Source organism: Crotalus tigris, unplaced genomic scaffold (assembly GCF_016545835.1).
Source record: "Crotalus tigris isolate CLP2741 ecotype Arizona unplaced genomic scaffold, ASM1654583v1 scf7180000024514.4999324561:1519799, whole genome shotgun sequence".
Taxonomy (NCBI): domain Eukaryota; kingdom Metazoa; phylum Chordata; class Lepidosauria; order Squamata; family Viperidae; genus Crotalus; species Crotalus tigris.
In genome coordinates, this window is record NW_024100687.1 from 328,303 (window position 1) to 349,194 (window position 20,892).

A 20,892-nucleotide genomic window follows, 5' to 3' on the forward strand; every position below is an offset into this window, starting at 1 on the left:
GAAGTACATTACATGGTTATTTCTCCGCCAACAGCAGGGGGAGCTGCTGCTGTCTTGACTCAGGTCTAAGGAACCTCCTGTTAAATGAATCATCCAGAGGGCTCGTTGAGACTTTTCGGTGATTGATTTAAATTCCCCTTGTGTTTAATAATAATTTCTCTGTCGATCTAGCACCTCCCCCCACACACATACATACTTCCAATCCTGATCATATAAATAACAGCTTGGTTAATGTTTCCGTTGTACAAGAGTATACTAATATATGAATTTTAACACTAGACAGGGACCCTGGTTGACAGTGGGTTTATGTGGATTTTGACAGCTGAAAAGGCCATATGCATTCCAGGCAAGCTTTCAGTGAGCAAATGCCAGACATGCAGATGCTGGGTTCATCCATGCATCCTGCTTGCTCTAGGGCAGGCATTCTACTTTTGTTGAGGAGGGAAATGCACATCACAGATCACAGAATAACCCCCTGCTCAAGCAGGAGACCCTATACCATTTCAGACAAACGGCTGTCCAATCTCTTCTTTAAAATCTCCAGTGTTGGAGCACCCAAAACTTCTGGAAGTAAGCCCCTCCACTGACTGATTCCAGCAACCATTCTTTATCTGTTTTAGCCTCCAGTCCTCTAACCATCTTTGTTGCTCTTCTCTGTACTCTTTCTAGAGTCTCAGCGTCACAGCCCACCAAAAGGGGGTTTCAGCCCTTCTTGTCTTGCTCCTCTTTAGTGCTATTTTGCAGTTTCTGCTAGCCCCAGAAGAAGGTCCTTCAAATCAAACAAAAGGTTTTTATTTATGGGTGGGAGACTGTCTGTTTGCTACTGTGGGCACATCCTCCATTTCAAAACCCCGACCCTATCTTGCGAGGCACATGAAAGCTTTTCACAGTTGCCCTCTTGAGGTTTTATGCTCTGTGGGCACCCCAAAAGAGTAATAGAATTTATGGGTGGGGGATATAACTGGCCAGCACCCACTTTTTTCTGCCCACAAAGTTTCTGTTCTGTATATCAGTGTGTCTCAGCCTTTGCAACTCTAAGTTGTGTGGACTTCAACTCCCAGAATTCCTTAGCCAGCCTTGCTGGCTGGGGAATTCTGGGAGTTGAAGTCCACATATCCTAGAGTTGCCAAGGTTGAGAAATTCATGCCCTATACTATAGTTTGCCACATGGTGGTGAAGTGCAAGTCCGTCTCTCTAGTATTGTCATCTATTGGGTAACATTGGCAACTCTAAGATATGTGGCTATCTAAGATATGCGGACTTCAGTCGTGTGAAATCATCTCTCCCATAGGAGTATCTGGAGGAAATAGTCAAAAGAATCAAGATTGTAGCTATGATGGAACTGAAGCTCTGCCTTAAAGCTGATGCACTTAAAAATGGATCAATTGCATTGTTATGGCTGCCATCTTGATTCTTTTTTAACCATACCTTGTAGATATCCCTGTCTCTGTGATATGGCCACTCCATTGTTTTTATATTTTAGATACCTTTTCAATCAAAAGTTGACTTTCGCATTACACTCCTCCAATATCTGTCTGTTTAGCAAACTGTTGTTATTTTGCATAGTTGCTTTTTATTAAAATGATACTACTTTGGAAAATTTTGGCAGTCTACTTTGCAGAGGGTGTTCTGTCCCACCATATAGGTTAGTGAGCAGAATTAAGTGCTGCCTTTCCAATTAGATTCCCCCCAGGAGCTCTGTATAATCCAACAGGTAGCTTTATATAGGATTTTACCAAATGGCAAGGAAGTGGGTTTGTTCCCAAATCATTTGAATAGAATAGAGTTGGAAGGGACCTTGGAGGTCTTCTAGTCCAGCCCCCCCATTTAAGCAGGAGAACCTACACCATCTCAGACAGGTGATTGTCCAGTCTCTTCTTAAAGATCTCCAGTGATGGGGTGCCCATGATTTCTGCCAAGCTGTATTTCCTTAAAGCACAGAATTACAGAATAACAATGTTGGGAGGGACCTTGGAGGTCTTCTAGTCCAACCTCCAGCTCAAGCAGGAGACCCTTTGCCATTTTAGACAAATGGCTGTTCAATCTTTTCTTTAAAACCTCCAGTGATGGAGCACTTCCAACTTTTGAAAGCAAGCCCTTCCACTGATTGATTGTCCTCACTGTCAGGAAATTTCTCCTTAGTTCTAGATTGCTTCTCTTCTTGATTATTTTCCACCCATTGCTTCTTGTCCTTTCAGGTGCTTTAGAGAATAAGTTGACCCCCTTTCCTTTGTGGCATCCCCTCAAATATTAGAAAACTACTATCATGTCCCCCCAATCCTTCTTTTCATTAGACTAGACATACCCAATTCCTGCAACCATTCTTCATGTTTTAGACTTCAGTCCCCAATCACCTTTGTTGCTTTTCTCGGCACTCTTTCTAGGGTCTCAACATTTTTTTTGTATTGTAATGCCAAAACTGGATGCATATTATCTCTTTGTCCTCCTTGCCAACTCCTTTTGTAGGAATCCATCTGTAACAAAAGGATGCATCAGCTGGCAGGGTGACCGAAAGTCAAAAAAATCAATATGGCAACCATAACCAAACAATTGAAGCTCCCAAAGTATTTGAGGGCTTCACTTGCATAATTGTGGCTGTCACCTTGATTTGTTTTACCTCCCTATGATCACTTCTGATGGGCAAACCCCTTTAACTTGGACTTGAATCCCCCCCCCAGTTCCTTAAAATGGCCCTGTAAATGGCTGGCTAGAGGTTCCTTTTTTTGCAGAGGCAGGAGTGATAACCACAAAAGGACACATCAATCAGTCTGATTGTCCATTAATCCCAGGATCCAGTTTATCTGCCTGCTGATAGCTGAATAGTTTTAAGAACCTGTATCAGAAATGCCCATTAATTATTTTTAAGGATGCCCTTTCTGTCAGCAGCTCTTCTGACAGTGAGCCAACGGGGTTAAATTCTTAACTGTACAATAAGGAGTGACAATAATGGATTGCCACTGCAACTCTGGGCCTCGTGTCATGCATCTTATTTCCATCCTAAGAATCTACTTGAATCCAGCAGGAACTGCTTTTAGGACGTCTACATAAGACTATCTCTGTGAAATGCCCCGTTATTATCCAATATATGTTTACTTGGAATTAAATTCCATGGCAATCTCTGTGCACCTTAAGATTTGATTCATGCTTAGCCAGTCGGAGTATTGGCTTAATAAGTTAAGCAAAGTCAGTTTGCCATGGTTTGTAAACCCAGTTCAATTTTCTTGGCTTCTAATGCTAAGGCATAAAGGAGAACAACTCTGTATCAGTACTTAGCCTTAATTTTCACTGGGATTCTTTCTGAGATTTAAACCTAGCCGACACCTTGCTTTTAAGTTTTGGTTTATTTAGTAGTGGTTTTTAAACAGGCTACAGGACTGGATTGCTTGCAGACGTTTCATGATCCAAGTTGGTAAACGAGGGATTTGTTGCCAGTTTTGTTGTCAGTTTTGCACTCATGAAGTTGGGTCATGAAACGTCCGCAAGCAAACAACAAGCTCAGAGAGCACCAGGAACCCCGCAACCACAATCGCCGGCATTTACCCAATGCAGATCAGTCCGGAAGCTGGATGCCCGGGTCTCATAAAGCTAAAACCAAACAAATCACCTGCCGAGGAAGATCATCGGGCTCTCCCACCCCCATGCCCATCATCCCCTGCCAAGGAAAGCCTGCTTCGGGAGTTGCAATCCAAACCCTCAGGCGGACGCGGCGTGGGCGGACTTCACTTGGAGCCACAAGTCACAATTCGGAAGCATGAAAGGGCTCCTGTGGGCAGCGAGAACGCCACTCCTCCAATCACAGCTGAAAGTGTTCCTCGCGACCACGCCTCCTTCTCTCTCTTCGTCTTCTGATTGGCCGAGCCATAAAAACCGGGCACGAGTGCGCCTTTCCTATACCCCATATATAGAGAAGAACCGGGCAAGGCTGCGTGGAAATGCGGGAGGATCTTGAGTTAGTGGTCTTTCCACTCGCTGTTTCAGGTCTCGTTTCCAATTATTCTTCATTGCTGTTGTTATTATTTTTAAGTGTCTTCATCACGTTGGGCATCCACCCAGCAAGTCCGCCGCCACCGATTAAGGCCATCCGACGCTAGTGTTTCATTTTCGCGGTCCTTCTTCCCAGGCGGTGTGCGATTAGCCATGGCTAAAAGGAGCTCCTTGTTTATTCGAATAGTGGAAGGGAAAAATTTGCCAGCCAAAGACATGTAAGTAAAAAAAACAGACTCGTGTCCTGGCCCCGCACGCTTGTTGTGCACCTCTTTATTTGCCCAGCTTTATTTACACCTCTTTATTTGCCCAGTTTGCCGGTTTCTGCGATGGGTCTTCCGCAATAACCCTCAATGTGTTTACTCCGAAGGATCCTCTACTGACTTAGATCGTGTATTCCTTGGCAAGCCTAGTATATTGGACCCCTTTGCAGAGCAGCCCGCAGTCTTCTTCGCCCATCCTGGTGGGCGTTAGGGAGTTTCTTGCTAGCTTAAAGTGGGGAGGGGAAAGAAGGACCGGGTGGTCCTTACGCTTGAATAACTTTGCAATATTTCCTTGGACTCAACCGGTCCTTGAGGAAAAAACGCGCCACTGGAGCTTTCCTTGTTCTTTTTTCTTTCTTTCTGGGGCTCAGCTGAGACATTTGCAACTGTCTTTAAAATCGAAAAGTGCAGAGTGAGGTAGACTTTTCCTCTGACGATGCATGTGTATTAGTATCTTTGTGGGAGACTTAAGAGACATTGACTCCATCAGTTGCCATCTTCTGAGGTATGGATTCTGGTCTCCCACTCTCCAAATCCCATAATAATACTGCAGCCTGAACTGAGAAATCATCTTGGGGTGTCCAACTGTATTCCCTCATCCAGCAAGTGTCCATCCACATCATAATAGCCGTTAAGATAATTTGCTGGGATTTCTAAACCTCTGCAGATTTCCAAGATAGCTCTTGTAATCTAGTTCTGCAAATTCAGATGGAAGCTTGTGGCATCATCTAAAAGGTTCAGGATGGTATGATGTGTTCCAAAGCTGGTTATGCTTGTGATTTTGGGAAAGCTGCTACTTTTGGTCCTTCCATTAGATTATAGCTCAACCAGTTTGGTCTGTTATGGATTCAGTGTGGAAGGGATGTTCAGAAATGGTTAGTCCAATCAGCAGGTTAGGTGTGTTGAGTGAACACAGACAATGAAATGGCTGTCAAAAAAGGTAAACACTTTTTTTTTTTTGCAAGATCTTTAAAATCAGGGATTCGTTTGTGTTAGATTTCAACCAAGCTCTTGGTTCTCCTTTTCTTACTGAAATTGGGAATTAATGATCCTTCTTTTTAGAATTTCAGCATTATTTGATGTTGGAGGAACAGAAAGAGAAGAAACTATGGCTATCTAGAAGGAAATATGGAGTAACAAAAGTGAGAAAATGCAGCAATTATTCTCTATTATCTTGCATAGATTCCCCCTGAAGGAAAAATAGTTGGATTTAGAATTGTCTTTGCCTGGGTTTTAGGAAATAATCATGGAATTGGGAGGGTCCTCAAGGATCATCTAATTCAACCCTCTGCAATTGCAAGAAAACCAATCAAATTATCCTCAGAGGGTTGTTATTTGGATTCTTCTTAAAGACCACCAGAAATGAGGTTTTTTTTTCCATAGGATAGATGATTTTTCTGCACAGGGGAATCAGCCAGGAATTTAAGGTGAAACCATAAAATGACTCTCTTTCCCAACTATCAAATATATCTATATCTATATAGTTATATCTATATAGCTATATCTATATATCCAGGGCTTTTTTTGTCATAGAACAGAGTTCTGGTACCTTTTTTTGACAGATTTTCCAGAGTTGCCTTGAACAAAATCCTAGTTTTTTAAATACACTAAAAATTGAAAGGGTTTTTTTCCAACTACAAAGATAAACCTTGTAGGGTAGGCAAGGTGGATTGTATGACGTGTGAGTTCTGGCACCTTTTTTTTTTTTTTTTACAAAAGTACTATATCTATCCATTATTATCTACAATATATATATTTCAGTAACCTTATGTTCTGGAGGTTGGATATTAAACCAGAAGACCCTGAGCTTGAATCCTTCCTTGGATACAAAGCCAACATGGTCCAGTCACTCCAAGCCCTAGGAATGAGGCAAGGGCAGATCATTTCAGGAAAAACCTTGCCAAGAAATCTGCAGGGAGTTATCCAGTACAGTTATCTTACAACCATTTGTTTAGTGACTGTTTGAAGTACCAACGGCACTGAAAAAAGTGAATTATGGTCATTTTTTCATGCTTAGGACCGCTTGCAGCATCTCTGTGGTCATATGATCAAAATTTGGACACTTGGCAATTGGCATGTATTTAGGATAATTGCAGTGTCCCATGGTCATGTGATCACCTTCTGACAAAGAAAATCAATGAGGAAGCCAGATTCACTTAATAACCATGTTACTGAATTAACAACTGCAGTGATTTGCTTAACTGGGGCAAGAAAGGTTATAAAAAGGGCAAAATTCACTTAAAAACTGTCTTGTTTAGCAACAGAAACTTTGGGGTCAGTTGTGATCCTAAGTCGAGGACTAACTGTAGTTGCTAGGAGTCAACCCTTTCTTGTAGGCAGTCATCCCCCCCTCCAAAAACGCCTGGAGAAAGCATAAACAATGGGGAGCCAAAATGTTTAGAGCAGGGGTAGGCAACCTTGGCTCTTTTATGACTCGTGGACTTCAACTCCCAGAATTCCTGAGCCAGCATGAAGTCCACGAGTCATAAAAGAGCCAAGTTTGCCTACCCCTGGTTTAGAGGTGGTTCTCATGGAACTGAAAGAGAGCAGAGTTTTGAGACTTCTTGGGAAGCAGAGAATTGTGATCAGTTTTTCTTTTCCTCTCGAAAATGTCGAAAGCATTATCAACTGGAACCAAATATTGTCAAAAATCAACTGGAACCAAATGTTGAGGAGATTCAAGATTCAAGTAAATATTTTCTCCCTTCAGTGAGGAGTTAGAATGAGAAATTCAATGTACTCAGAGGTGCCCATAACCATCAGCTGAAAGGGTTCTAAAAGGCGGGACAAGGGAGAATCAGCTCCTAGTTTCGAGGGTGTATTGGCATTCCGTCTTCTGACCACAGAATGTCTTTGATTAATTATGGTGGAACAAAGCAAGGTCTTGGCTTTAACCTAGACAAGCTTTTTTCACATTCTTGCCCTTTCAACTGTTGGGTAAGATAAATCTGTCTTGATGATGTGGACAGCACAAGCGCTCAATAGACAATAATAAATGACAAAATCACCATCAGTCAATTGCAAAAGCTTTATTCAGAACAGCTTACCTCGTGCAACAATACATCAAGTGTCCACATCTGCCTATCCTTGGGAAGGACTCGACAGGTGGATAAAATACTAAATTCAGTCTGAACATCTGGCTGACTTTGCGACAAATCATAAAAATACTCAATTTAAGCAGAAGATACATTAGATATACATATATCTAAAATGTATGTATACATATATGGAATAACTACAGAATAGAATATTCTTTTATTGGCCAAGTGTGATTGGACACACAAGCAATTTGTCTCTGGTGCATAAGCTCTCAGTGTACATACAAACAGCAAAACGATAATCATAAGATACCGATAGGAGAAAATAATAGGAAAGATGAAAAAATATTATTTATTTATTTGGTTTTGATGCTACCTATTCCTGCAATTTGCTGTACTGTTGAGAGTGGAAAATCCCTAATTCAAGCACAGACAAACATAATATATGAACAAATCATTACAGGATATCAGTTTTTTATATTCTTTCAGTGTTGTATAATGATTCTTTTGACTGTTCCATTTACACAATTCTTGATGTCTTAGTAAATTTCAAGTACTGAATTAGTGTGTTTTTAAAAATATTTTTTATATAAATCCCTGAGAGCCCCTTTGAAGTCGACAGTATCCAAATCAGGTAATAAACAGGAATAGTCAAGAATATTTATATTCTTTACTTGCAAAAATTTATTTAAATTTATGTTAAGAATCCTGTGGATTTTAGCCAAAATATGGTAATAAGAAGATGAGCCCCAGCTAAATGGATTAATGCTGCAATCTTTTGGAAGGCATTTCTAACAGTTCTAAAATTGCCTCTAATTCTCAGGAAATATTTTCTGAGACTTAAAACAAAAACATTTCAAGATAAAAGCCTATTTTCATATTTTAAAAAGAAAAACAAGACATCGAAACTCCTTATTCCTACAAATGTGCCGATAATTAATTTCAACCTCATTTACTGTAGTTCTTCAACTTCAGCCATTTGTCTGAAATAGTATAGGGTTTCCTGCTTGAGCAGGGGTTGGACTAGATCAGTGGTTCTTAACCTGGGCGATATTGCCCCCCAGGGGGCGATTTCATTTTTCAGGGGGACGATGGAACAAAAAGAGGCGACATGGGAGCGAAGGAACGAAAAGGGGGCGACATGGGGGCGATGGAGCAAGACGTTTTGGGGACACTTTTGAGCCTTCCCCTGCGGCTCCAAGCCTCCTTCGTCATTTGCAGAAAGAGAGAGACAGAGAGAGGCACTTGTGCTTCTCTCTCTTTCTCTCTCTCTCTCATGTGGATATGCCCCCTCGCAGGGCTCCTGATTGGCCCTGCGCCCGGGTGCCCTGCCTCCTGGGAGAAGCACGGATAGGAAATCCCTTTTCCTGGCTGGCCCCATCTGAGGAGCACGTAGCCGGGGAACTGCACGGGGAAGCACCGGGATCCCTGCTGGAAGCAGCCCACCAGAGCCTCAGCTGAGCAGGCCAGCCTTTCCGCAAGCCACGGCCCCGAGGGAGAGCAGCTTCTGCGATCCCCAGCCGCGGGACCATTGGCCCAGCTGGCTGGGAAGGCGTGCCGGAGTCCTGGCTGCTTTGTTGGCGAAGAATGTGAGGTGAGCAGAAGATGGGGGGGAGAGAATGGGAGCGGGGAGGCATTTTCCAACCAGCAGCAGAAGAATCCCAGCCGGACCCGCAGGAGCGCCTCCTCCTGGGGCCCGGCACTGGCTTCCTTGCCCTCCTCCTCCTCCCCTTCTTCCTGCTGCCCCCCGGGCGGCAGTCCCAGCTGGGGCACCGGCCGGTGGGGGCATTGCTCCCTGGGCGATGCTGGTGGGTCGCGGATCACTGGGAGTGCTGCACAGTGCAGAGAAGCCACAGCTCCTCCAGCACGATGGACCTACCGGCAGCATGGAAGGCTCCAACGTTGGTCCTGGTGGGAAGTGGATCGTTGCCCCGGTTCTGACCGAGGACACCGGCAGCGCGGGAGAAGGTTTGGCGATGCAGCTGACGGGGGGCGTTCCGCGGATGTCCCACAACTTAAGCCCGGGGACGCCGGTGGAGCGAGGGGAGGCTTGGCGATGCATCTGATGGGCGGGGCATTCCGCAGATGCCCCGTAGCCCCAACTTGAGCCCGGGGATGCCAGCAGCAGGTGGGACGGCCTGCCAACGTGACCGTGAGCCGGGGCGTCCCCACAGTCCTGGCGGGCAGTGGAGCTGGGTGCCTCCAGCAGTGACAGGGGGCCTTCTGATGCCGCCTGCCCCCCTCCCCATCCCTTCGGCGCCCTCTGCCTTTCGTTCTCTCTCTCCTCACCTGGAGAAAGAAGGGGAGAGGGAGGGAGAGGAAAGAGAGGGAGAAGAGAAAGAGAAAAAGAGAGAGAGAAAGAGAGGAAAAAGAGAGGAAGCACAAGTGCCTCTCTCTCTCTCTCTCTCACACACACACACACATACACACAGACATACTGAGTGGGGGAAGAGGACTGGCAGACCAAGGGCAGAAAGAAGGAGAGGGAGGGAGGGAAGGAGAGAGAGAGAGAGAGAGAGAGAGAGAGAGAGAGAGACCCTTTTGACATCTAAAATGAAGATAACACTGAAGATATATATATAATAAAGGTAAAAAAGGATCTATGCAGTGTTATCTTCATTTTAGATGTCAAAAGGGTTTTGCGGCTCCCAGTGTTTTGTTTTCAGTGGTCATTACATTTAAGTGTCTTGAATAAATAAGATAATAATGAAATACATGTATCGTGAAGTTTGGGAATAAAGTGACGGGTGGCACCAAAATTTTTCACATAGTTGAGATATAGGAAAAAGACTGGAAATAAATTATTTGCATCATATGTCCTTATGACAATTTTAAAGAAAACAAAAAAGTGTTTGCATAAATTGAAGAATTATTTCCTATGTTGTGATTGAGAGGTTATGTTGGGGGAGGGGGGTGATGACAACTTCCTTATTGGCTCAAGGGGGCGATTCGTTCAAAAAGGTTAAGAACCACTGGACTAGATGACCACCAAGGTCCCTTCCAACTTTATTATTATCATGAACTTTTAAAAAAGGGGGTTTCTGGCATAGGAATCATCTCAGATTCTTCCAAAATTAACAAATATTAATATTTAATTAAATTAACAAGTTTTAGAAGCAGGAATGGCAAATAAGAAAAGCTTAATTTGATTAAACTGCATAGAATCATTCTAAGATAATTTAAATTCAGTTTTAAATTTTTGAATTTTTTAAAAAAATTGTTTTATTAGAACTAAGCTGGTTTGGTAATATTATTATAAAGCTCCTTTCAGATCAGATCAGCCAGGTCTTCCAAGTCCTATTTATACACAATTGTCATCTGATGGAATCTCAAAAGTCGGCATATGGATAAATGTTTTATTTTTGAAGGAGTTGCTTTTATTTCATGCTGATCTTGATTGTTAGTGGCTCAAAACCTACAGGAGTAGGTGACATGAAAAATAAATAAATATACAAATATAAGTTCAGATGATTTTCATCTGAAATTATCCCACAATGTAAACTGATCATGGAGGGAAATGATTTATTTATTTAGCACATCATATATGGATTAGTGATATATATTAACATTTCACGTAGATTAGTAAAACACAATAAAACATAAATGTTAAAAAGATCTGTTCAAATATCAATATCTAGGTGATCTATCCATTGAATTGCAGCATCGTTTATATTTAAAAAATCAGATACTGGACCAATATATGCCTCAGCTTATAGCCAATCACAATGTGATCTACAGATGGATGGCATTTCCTCAAGGCCAACAGGCTTTGCAGTTGTTCCCAAATAACCAGTCCTCTCTCAGCTCAAGTCCTCTCCTCCAGGTCAAGGAAGGTCTGAATAACTTTATTCATCAGATACCTTGGCACAATAGCTCTGCAGATGTTCCTCTGGCCCCTTTTCCCAAGGAAGGACCAGATTATTTATTTATTTATTTATTTATGAGACTTATAAGTGCAAGCACTTATTTATGAGACTGTAAGTGCAAGCACTCTCTAAGTGGTGTACACCAGTAAGCAATATATATATATATATTTACATTGCCCCCAACAATCTGGGTCCTCATTTTACCTACCCCGGAAGGATGGAAAGCTGAGTCAACCTTGAGCCGGTGACCTGCTGAACACAGTCAGCTAAAGTGGCCTGCAGTACTGCACTCTAACTGCTGTGCCACCTTGCCACCTATTATCTTAAACAAAGCTTCCAGCTAACAATCTACAGATGTGATTATGGGAAAATAATTACGTTTCATCACGCCTATCACCAGAAAGAAAGCTTTAATAAAGGCTTTTACACATGATCTATTGGATTTGCTCATCTTCTTCCAGGGGAACAGCTCTTCCACCATTTCATCTCTTAGAGTTCCTCTGAAAAATCAGGGGTTCCTAGGCTCTGTGAACGGGGAGAGGTCACACAGGAATAATCCAATCCAAGGCTGGGTGGTTGTCCCTCTCATTTCAAGTGGCATTTAATATTTCAGTTGAACTGCATAGCTTAGCCTCAACCACCTCAAGCTATCTCTGAAATCCAACAGGATCCAACAGGGCTTGGAGCAGACTGATTAAACTGGTCCCAATTCTTTCCTGAGTATCAGTGCAGTCAAACAGGGGGCTTCAAAGGAACTGAATTCTGAAGCCCCTTGTTCCAGATAAGGTACATTGTTAATCACCAGGGTTTTCTGCTTGAACAGAGGGTTGGCTTAGAAGACTCCAAGGTTCCTTGCAAACCTAATCTATTATTCTGTTACTCTGAAATGCAGAAGCCAAAATATATGCCCAACGGTAAGCTGAAAGAGTGGAAAGTTAAATCTGCTTTTACCAACAGTTGTAGTTTATAGATGAAAAAGCTGAAGAATGCCCCTGCCAAAGGAAGCTATTGAATAATGTATAAAGTTTTTAAAGTAATGTGAAGGAATATAAGACCTCCTAAAATATAAACCATGTCATTTGGAATTAAATGCATCTTAATCACATTTAGTTTACTCTAAATACGCGAAATAATTGTGGACTGTCTGTCTAGATCTCTTTTCATTTGTGTCAGAATTTGGAATAATTTCAAATTTGCCAGTTAAGGCAGCTTGTTAAGAATCATTAAAAAAAGGGAAAAAGTAGCCTAAAACTTCAGTTTAGAAAACTGCTAGAATTATTGCTGGGACTTATCCAGTGGTGAGATTCAGCCAGTTCGCATCACTTCGGCAGAACCAGTAGCTAATTTTTTGTTGCCCAGGCCCAGAATGGACTTCCGGAAGTGGCATCCACACAGAGAACCGGTTGTTCACATATTTGAATCGCATCACTGGACTGAATGATTTATTCTGATTTATTCCAAATTACAGAATAACTAAACTCTCACGACATTAAAAATGGAATGTCCTGGCTTATTTGAACATAACATTATATGCACCAATAGGCATATAATGCCTCTACAGCCACCCAATAGCACATAAACACTCTGTAAACCCCTTTTCAGAATTTGAAGGCTCTAAAGCAACATCTGAAACAAAGGAATAAAACATCCTTGATATGTAAAAGATAAAGGTCTTTACTCTGCTAGTCGTAGTCAACTTTAGGGGGGCAGTGCTTGCTCATATCTTCGATATATACCACCATGTAAATTGTAACTAAGAAGAAAACAAACTATCGATAACCTACCAATTCCATTTCTCCTCTAGTCCAGGGATGATTTGATGATTTTCTGGAAGTTACTCCTCCAAACCCAGAGTTGCTTTTCAAAAGGCAATTGGACTTTCTTTTTTCTTGAAAAAGTTTTGCTTCTCATCCAAGAAGCTTATTCAGTTCTTGGATGAGAAGTGAGACATCTTCAAGAAAAAACCAAGAAAGTCCAGCTGCCTTTGGGAAAAAGCATCTTTGGGACAACCAGGACCTGCATGACTGAGAATCTCCATCGACATTTACTCCTCCAAACATGTCTTCTATTATCGAATAACATGAACAGCTTTTGGTTTGAAGGATTAACTTCCTGATCTACCACAGCATTCCAAAATAGCCAGATTGGCATGTTTCATATTTATTTAATTATTAAATTTATATGCCACCCATCTCCCTGCCCAGAGTGCCCTGGAATACTCTTAATGAACACCCAATAATCACATTTGATCTGGAATAGAATAGAACATACATTTCAAGAGTGTAAAACTTGGAGGAAACCCGAGGTGGCGCAGCAGTTAGAGTGCAGTACTGCAGGCCACTTTAGCTGACTGTGTTCAGCAGGTCAGCGGTTCAAATCTCACCGGCTCAAGGTTGACTCAGCCTTCCATCCTTCCGGGGTAGGTAAAATGAGGACCCAGATTGTTGGGGGCAATGTAAATATATATATATATACATTGCTTACTGGTGTACACCGCTTAGAGAGTGCTTGCACTTAAAGCGGTATATAAGTCTCATAAATAAAATAAATAAATAAATAAATTTTAATTCAAAATCTGCTTCTAAAATCACCAAAAAAACTATTATCAAAAGCTAACTTCCATGTCTAAGAGAAGACTAGAATCTTTACTTCTCTGTTTCTAATCTAACACTCTAACCATTATACTACACAACTCCAATACAATAGAACACTAAATTCTAATCACATGAACAATTTCAGAATTCCCAGTTTCATAGGCTTCATTATAGCTACTACTTTTGTAGAAAAGAAATAGCTATGGATATAACAGAATAACAGAATTGGAAGGGATCTTGGAGGTCTTCTAGTCCAACCCCCTGCTCAAGCAGGAGATCCTATACCATTTCAGACAAATGGCTGTCCAGTCTCTTCTTAAAAGCTTCCAGTGATGGAGCAACCACAGTTTCGGAAGTTGTTCCACTGGTTGATTGTTCTCATTGTTAGGAAATTTCTCGTTAGTTCTAAGTTGCTTCTCTCCTTGTTTAGTCTTCATCCATTGTTTCTTGCCTTGCCTTCTGGTGCTTTGGAAAATAGGTTGACCCTCCCTTTTTTTGTGGTAGCTCCTCAAATATTGAACACTGCTATCATATTTTCCTTAATCTTTTTTTCCACTAGACTAAACAAATCCAATTCCTGCAACCGTTCTTCATATGTTTTAGCCTCCAGCTCCCTAATCATCCTTCTATTTCATAGACAAGATTCTTACCTGATTATCTGTTGCTGAGAAATGAACTATTACTATTGGAATAAAAAAATAAATAAAACTACTGACTTAGAATCTATAAACTCTTTTCTCCCATGCATCACGAATAAAATGTCATAATAAAATGTAATGCAAGGAGAAGAGTTTGCATTACAACACTACAGTGGCCGCTTCCTCGCGTGTTTCCCCTCTTCTCCACTTCTTACGCCTACATGCAGCTGTGCTGCGGTCCTTCCTGCCTTGTGTTCTTTCTGATACCTGAGAAGGCCAAGCCTTTTAATGTATTAAAAAGAACAGCAAAAAGGCACCCGGCTGGAAATGTCACGATGCCCTCTTAAACACTCCAAGCTGGAAAAACAGATTCCTGGTTCTGCCTTTCAATCCATAGCCGTCTCCCCACTTTCTTCTACTTGCCAGTCGGCAAGGGTGTTGTTGAGAACTGAAAATGTGGAATCTGTTGTCACAAAACGGGAAGTCTGGCCAGTGTTGACATATAGAAGGACCAAGCAGAAGCTTTCCTCGGATGACCTCTAGGTAGAAACACATTTGAATATGGGTGGTCCTCGACCTATGACCCCAATTGAGCCCAAAATTTCTGTTGCTAAGAGAGACATTTGTTAAGTGAGTTTTGCTCCATTTTCTTGCCACAGTTGTTCAGTGAATCACTGCAGTTGTTAATAACATGGTTGTGAAGTGAATCGGGTTTTCCCATTGACTGCTTGCCAGAAAGTCGCGCAAGGTGATTGCATGACCCAAGGACACTGGAACGGTCATAAATATGAGTCAGTTGCCAAGTGTCTGAATTTTGATCATGTGACCATGGAGAGGCTGCAACAGTTGTAAGTGTGAAAAATTATCATAAATCACTTTTTTCAGTGCCTTTGTAACTTTAGATGGTCACTAAATGAACTGTTGTAAGTCAAGGACTACCTGTATTCACCAGCACAAAATGAGCGGTGAGAGGAAAAAAGAAGGGTTTCTGTCCCAAAATACAGATTTCCTACATCAGAAGCCGCTCTAACCTTTACCAATTGCCTCAGGCAGCAGGAATCATGAAATGGCAGGAAAAATAACAACAACAACAACAGAGTTGGAAGGGACCTTGGAGGTCTTCTAGTCCAACCCCCTGCTCAGGCAGGAAACCCTATATCATTTCAGGCAAATGATTGTCCATTCTCTTCTTTAAAACGTCCAGTGTTGCAGCACCCACAACTTCTGGAGGCCAGTCATTCCACTGGTTAATTGTTCTAGCATTTGGGAAATTTCTCCTTATTTCTAGGTTGCTTCTCTCCTTGATTATATTACAATACTACAAGTAGTCCTTGATTTATGACCCCAGGGATCAGAATTTCTATTGCTAAGCAAGACGGGGATTAAATGAGTTGGGGCTGATTTTGCAATCTTTTTTATCATGGTTGCTAAACAGTTCACAGTGGTCATTAAATCAATGCATCTTTTTCCCCACTGACTTGGCTTGTTGGAAGTCTCCTGGGATGGTTGTTGGCATTCAGGAGACCCTAGGATGCTGCAACTATTACAAATACATGCTAGTTGCCAAGTGCCTGGATTTCGATCCCTTGAGCGCAGGGGTGCTGTGACGGTCATAAATGCGAAGACCAGTTGTAAGTCATTTTTTTTTCAGCACCTTTGTAACTTGAACGATTGTTAAAGGAAAGATCTTATGTCAAAAGACTATTTATACATATTTTTATTGTAGTTTTGCCACTAAGGCTGGAGACCGGTATTTCCAGAATTCTTCGCCTATAACTTATACAATGTTGAATGCACCATAACTAACTAGGATGCAAGACCTGATATGGTACTTCATCTTGAACAGCAAAATATATGGAGCTGTTCCCGGACATTTTAGGATATGCATGTATACCATCAAATAATCCTTCTTTTGTATCTTGAATAATGTCAAGTATTTTATTATTTAATTAACTGAATACAGAAACTGGTTTCGGACAAATTAAAAAGGACAGGTTTGGAAGTAACCATTTTTCTTTTCTTGTTTTTTTTAGTTTTTACTCCTCGGTAAATTTAGTTTTTGTTGTATATTTGTAGTTGAATAATTCTTGTGGTGATGTGAAAGGAGACTTAGTTTTTCTGTAAGGAATTGTTATTATTTGTACTACATTAGTACTAGTACCAGCTTCAAAAACATAGAATAAAAGAAAATATTATATGGAACCCAAATGAAACAAAATTCTAAACAGTTTCTGATATTTGGTGAAGAAAAACCACAACAGTCAGACCAAGCTCTTGGTCTGCAAAGGTCTAAAGGATCAGCAAGTATCAGATGTTTTGAAATTTGAAGGGAATAGTCTATTTTTTTGCTCTTTTTCATAGTAATTTTATTAAAGCCTATAATTACAACAGGAAAGACTAAAAAACTAGAAGAATTAAAACAGTAGAAGGTACAGAAATTTATGACCCTCTCGCAGGTCTATAAAGCAAAGGAAAACTAAAATAAAATCATAAGCACAGTTGTGGTTCCACTTAGTGACTGCTTCATTTAGTGACTGAGTTGCTGGTCCCAATTGTGGTCACTAAATGAGGACTATCTGTATTCTGTATTTGGAATAGCATTTTGCTCATCCTATACATAGGGATGTATGTAAATCTATGTAAGGTTTCCCTCACTTTATGCTAGGGTGACACTGCCCCCAAACCTTGCAAATTTGCATAAACCCTGAAACCCTGAACCAGTAGAAAAAAGGGGATTGTGGGGTATAGTGTCAGATTTTGTAACCCATATGCATTGATAAATAAGCTTATAATTTTTTTAGACTCTTATTCTTCAGCACTGCATTATTCAAACAGTGAAAGCCTTTCCCCCTCCCTTTTTTTCTCCACCTGGATTTCTAATGTGCATAGTCATCATGGAGGAGAAGGAAGTAAAAGCCATCACCAACACTGTGAATGTTATTAGTATTCCTTATTAAGCTACACCCAGTACATTTGCTCAGGTTGAAAGCATTTTTCACTAGCTTTGGCATAATACATAGTACAGATAATATATAATACAGGTAATCCTTGACTTACAACCACAATTAAGCCCAACATTGCTGCTAAGCAAGACAGTTGTTAAGTTAGTTTTGCCCCATTTTATGACCTTTCTTGCCAGAGCTGTTAAGTGAATCACTGCAGTTGTTAAGTGACTCCAATGGTTGTTAAGCAAATCTCCCTTCCCCCACTGACATGGCTTGTCAAAAGCTGGCTGGGCAGGTGGCAAATGATGATCACATGACCCCCCCCCCAAGGCACTGCATGAATACATGCTGGTTGCCAAGTGCTTGAATTTTGACGTGACCTTGGGGATGTTACACCAGTTGTTAAGTGTGTGGACTGGTTTTGAGTCACTTTTTTCTGTGACATTGTAATTTCAAAAAGTCGGTAAATGAATGGTTGTAAGTCAAGGACAGCCGATAGAAGAATTAAGATCAGGTTCACCAATAAAATGCTTGTGAGATCTGCTTGAGAACTCCTACAGCAGAAAGTCTAAGTCTCAATGAATGCTGGTATTGCAGTTTGCCAAGCAGAAATTCTGTGGTTTGGGCTGCATTGCAAAAGAAAATGGGCTGAGCTGCCCAAAGCACACAAGTTGTGAGAAGAATAGTGTGGCCCTAGAGGAGCCCAAAGACCACAGGTAAAAGGACCCCAATGATCTCTTGAGAAGCAAAGATAATAAATGGTTAAATTGTGTATCACCCATAGAAGTGGAAAACATGATCAAATAAAGCAAGCTGACAGAGGAATGGAAAGATTACGAAAGTAACAGAGCATAAATTCTAAAAACAGTGATTTCGTTTACGTTATTCTGTAAATATTTTTGCAACACCACTGAGCGAGCCTAACATCCATAATTTCAAGCTGACGTCAAATCTGTTTGGAGGTTGTCAGGGTGGGTAAAGTTGCTTTACACTTCATTTTTATTATTTATCTTTAATTTATCTCGTTGCATTCTTTGACAAAGTAACTAAATTAGTGGACCAGTAAAATGCTGTGGATGCAGTACACTTAGACTATAGAAAAGCATTTGACAAAGTAGACCACAACCCACTTCTTGGTAAGATAGAAGAATTTGGTTAGACAGTATCACCATCAGATGGATTTGTAACTGACTGACAAATCACAACGTGTAGCCCTCAGTGGAACTACATCTACATGAGAGAAGTATGCAGAGGGATACCGCAAGCTTCTGTCTTTGGCTCTGTACATCTGCATAAATGATTTAGATGAGGGTATAGAATAGCCAACACTTTAGAAAATAGGTTCAACATCCAGAACGATCTAGACCAGTGGTTCTCAACCTGTGGGTCGGGACCCCATTTGGGGTCGAACGACCATTTCACGGGGGTCGCCAAACAACGCAGTCCGCCATTTTTTCCCCCTTTTCCTTAGCTGTGCTACTCCCTTTTATTCTATTGGCTTTTGAAAGCCAATAGAATAGACTCTCTTGAATAGAGTCTAATTCTATTGGCTTTCAAAAGCCAATAGGAATTGTCCAGGCTGTCTCTGCCCTGCTGAGCCCGCCAAAAGTCCCATTCTGCAAACGGTGCTGCACCAGTTGAGTAGTCCTCGACTTACGACCGGTTGGGGGTCGCAGCATTAAAAAGGTTGAGAACCACTGATCTAGACAGACTTGAACACTGATCATATCCAACAAAATGCAACTCATTGGCGAGAAAAGTAGCATTTACATTAGGCAAGAAAAAACAAATGCACAGGTGTAGAATAGGTGTACCTGGCTCGACAACAATATCTGCAAGAGGAATCTAGTGGACAACCACTTAAATATGAGCCAGCAGTGTGCTGCATCTGACAAAAAAGCCACCTCAGTGCTGGGCTGCATCAGCAGAGGAATAGTATCAAGCTCACATGAAATATTAGCACTAGTATATACTGCTTTTGTAAGACCACACTTGGAATACTGCATCTAGTTTTGGTCATCGCAATATAAAAAAGATACTGAGACTCTAGAAATTTCTAAAGTGCAGAGAACAGCAATAAAGATGATTAGAGGGTTGGAGCCTAAAACATACAATAAACAGTTGCAGGAACTGGGTATGTTCAGTCTAGTGAAGAGAAGGGCTAGGGGTGACCTGTTAACAGTTCTGCCAATATTTGAGGGGCTGCCACAAAGAAGAAGGGGACAATCTATTCTCCAAAGCACCTGAGGGGAAGACATGAAGTAATGGATGGAAACCTATGAAAGAGAGATCCAATATAGAACTAAAAAGAAATTTACTAGTGATAATCAGTGGAATAAGTGGCCTTCAGAAGCTGTGGGTGCACCATCACTGGAGGTTTTTAGGAAGAGATTGGACAGCCATTTGTCCAGAATGTATATAGAGCAGCGGTTCTCAACGTTTGTGTGACGGCAACCCCCGTCACACAAACGTTATGCGCATGCGTGGCGCGGCGCGCATGGGGGCGGGCCCCCGTGTGCAGGGCCCATGCGCGGGGCCGCCCCCATGCGTGGCGCGCATGTGCGGCGGTGCCCCCCGGAGGCGTGCCGCCGCCCCCATGCGCGGTGCGCATGCGCGGCGGTGCCCCCCGGAGGCGCGCCGCCGCCCCCGGAGAGGACAAAATGGCGGATCGCCGCCTTTGGCGACCCCCGAAAAGTGGTCAATCGACCCCAAATGGGGTCGCGACCCATAGGTTGAGAACCGCTGATATAGAGTCTACTGCTTGAGCAGGGGGTTGGACTAGATGACCTCCAAGGTACCACCCAACTCTATTATTCTATTATTTATGTTGACCACTTTTAGGTTGTTCACTTTCTGTTCTGCACTCATTTACTGAACAAGGGAGCCATTTCAGATTTCTTCTTACAAGATGAATCCCTTTAAATTTTACATTAGAACTCTATGGTGGCTGTTCAGAGCCCATATTTGCTAGTATGATTTACTGGAAAGCTCTTCCTACCTAATTGGAGACCTTATGGCTTTGTCAACAAAGCATAACATTTTTCAGGGAGGAAATGATTTAAGTGTGACCTTTCAAAAACTGTTTATTCAATGATAACAGCCCCAAAGGCCTTTAGGAAGAAAACACGTTTTGTTACTACAGGCTGATGCATTTCTCAGTTTGCTTAAATTTAGGAGAGAAAAAAAATGAGATAAAATATGTTTTAAAGTTAACAAATAAGACATTGAAAAATTAGCCTGTAGTTTGACTTTAGAAAGCAACTTACATCTCCTTTTATTTTATGAACTCCTGCTAATTTTAAGACTGAACAATTCGGTGCAAATAGAGCAATTGCATCTTCTTCTCCCTGCCTCTACTTTTTCCTTCACTTTTTGATTGTTTTCTAAAGTTTAAGACCCCTGAGCAGAGTTCTACAGTAGCTGATGTCTTGTAAACAACGACCTTCATTTGTTTAGTTAAGTATTCCAAGTGTGGTCTTACTAAACAAAGATGGGCCTCGTGAATCTAGTCAAACCCCACTCTTTTTATTACAAGTTTCACAGGTAAAAGGCACAAACTTTGTT

General features: G+C 41.6%; 1 protein-coding gene across 5 annotated transcripts in view; it reads left to right on the plus strand.

The window, feature by feature from the left end:
- The first annotated feature begins 3,898 nt into the window (after positions 1-3,898).
- Positions 3,899-20,892, plus strand: part of RASA4B (RAS p21 protein activator 4B) — a 73,052-nt gene continuing 56,058 nt past the window's right edge. For 3 of the 5 annotated variants that reach the window (XM_039333985.1, XM_039333983.1, XM_039333982.1), the window contains exon 1: positions 3,907-3,978. Coding sequence is in view for 2 of the 5 variants with exons in the window: in XM_039333978.1 (XP_039189912.1) it covers positions 4,138-4,202 (65 nt within the window). In the remaining 3 variants the exon portion in view is untranslated. Of the gene's footprint in view, positions 4,203-20,892 lie in introns of all 5 variants that reach the window. The other 2 variants (XM_039333978.1, XM_039333979.1) reach the window with 2 other exon arrangements.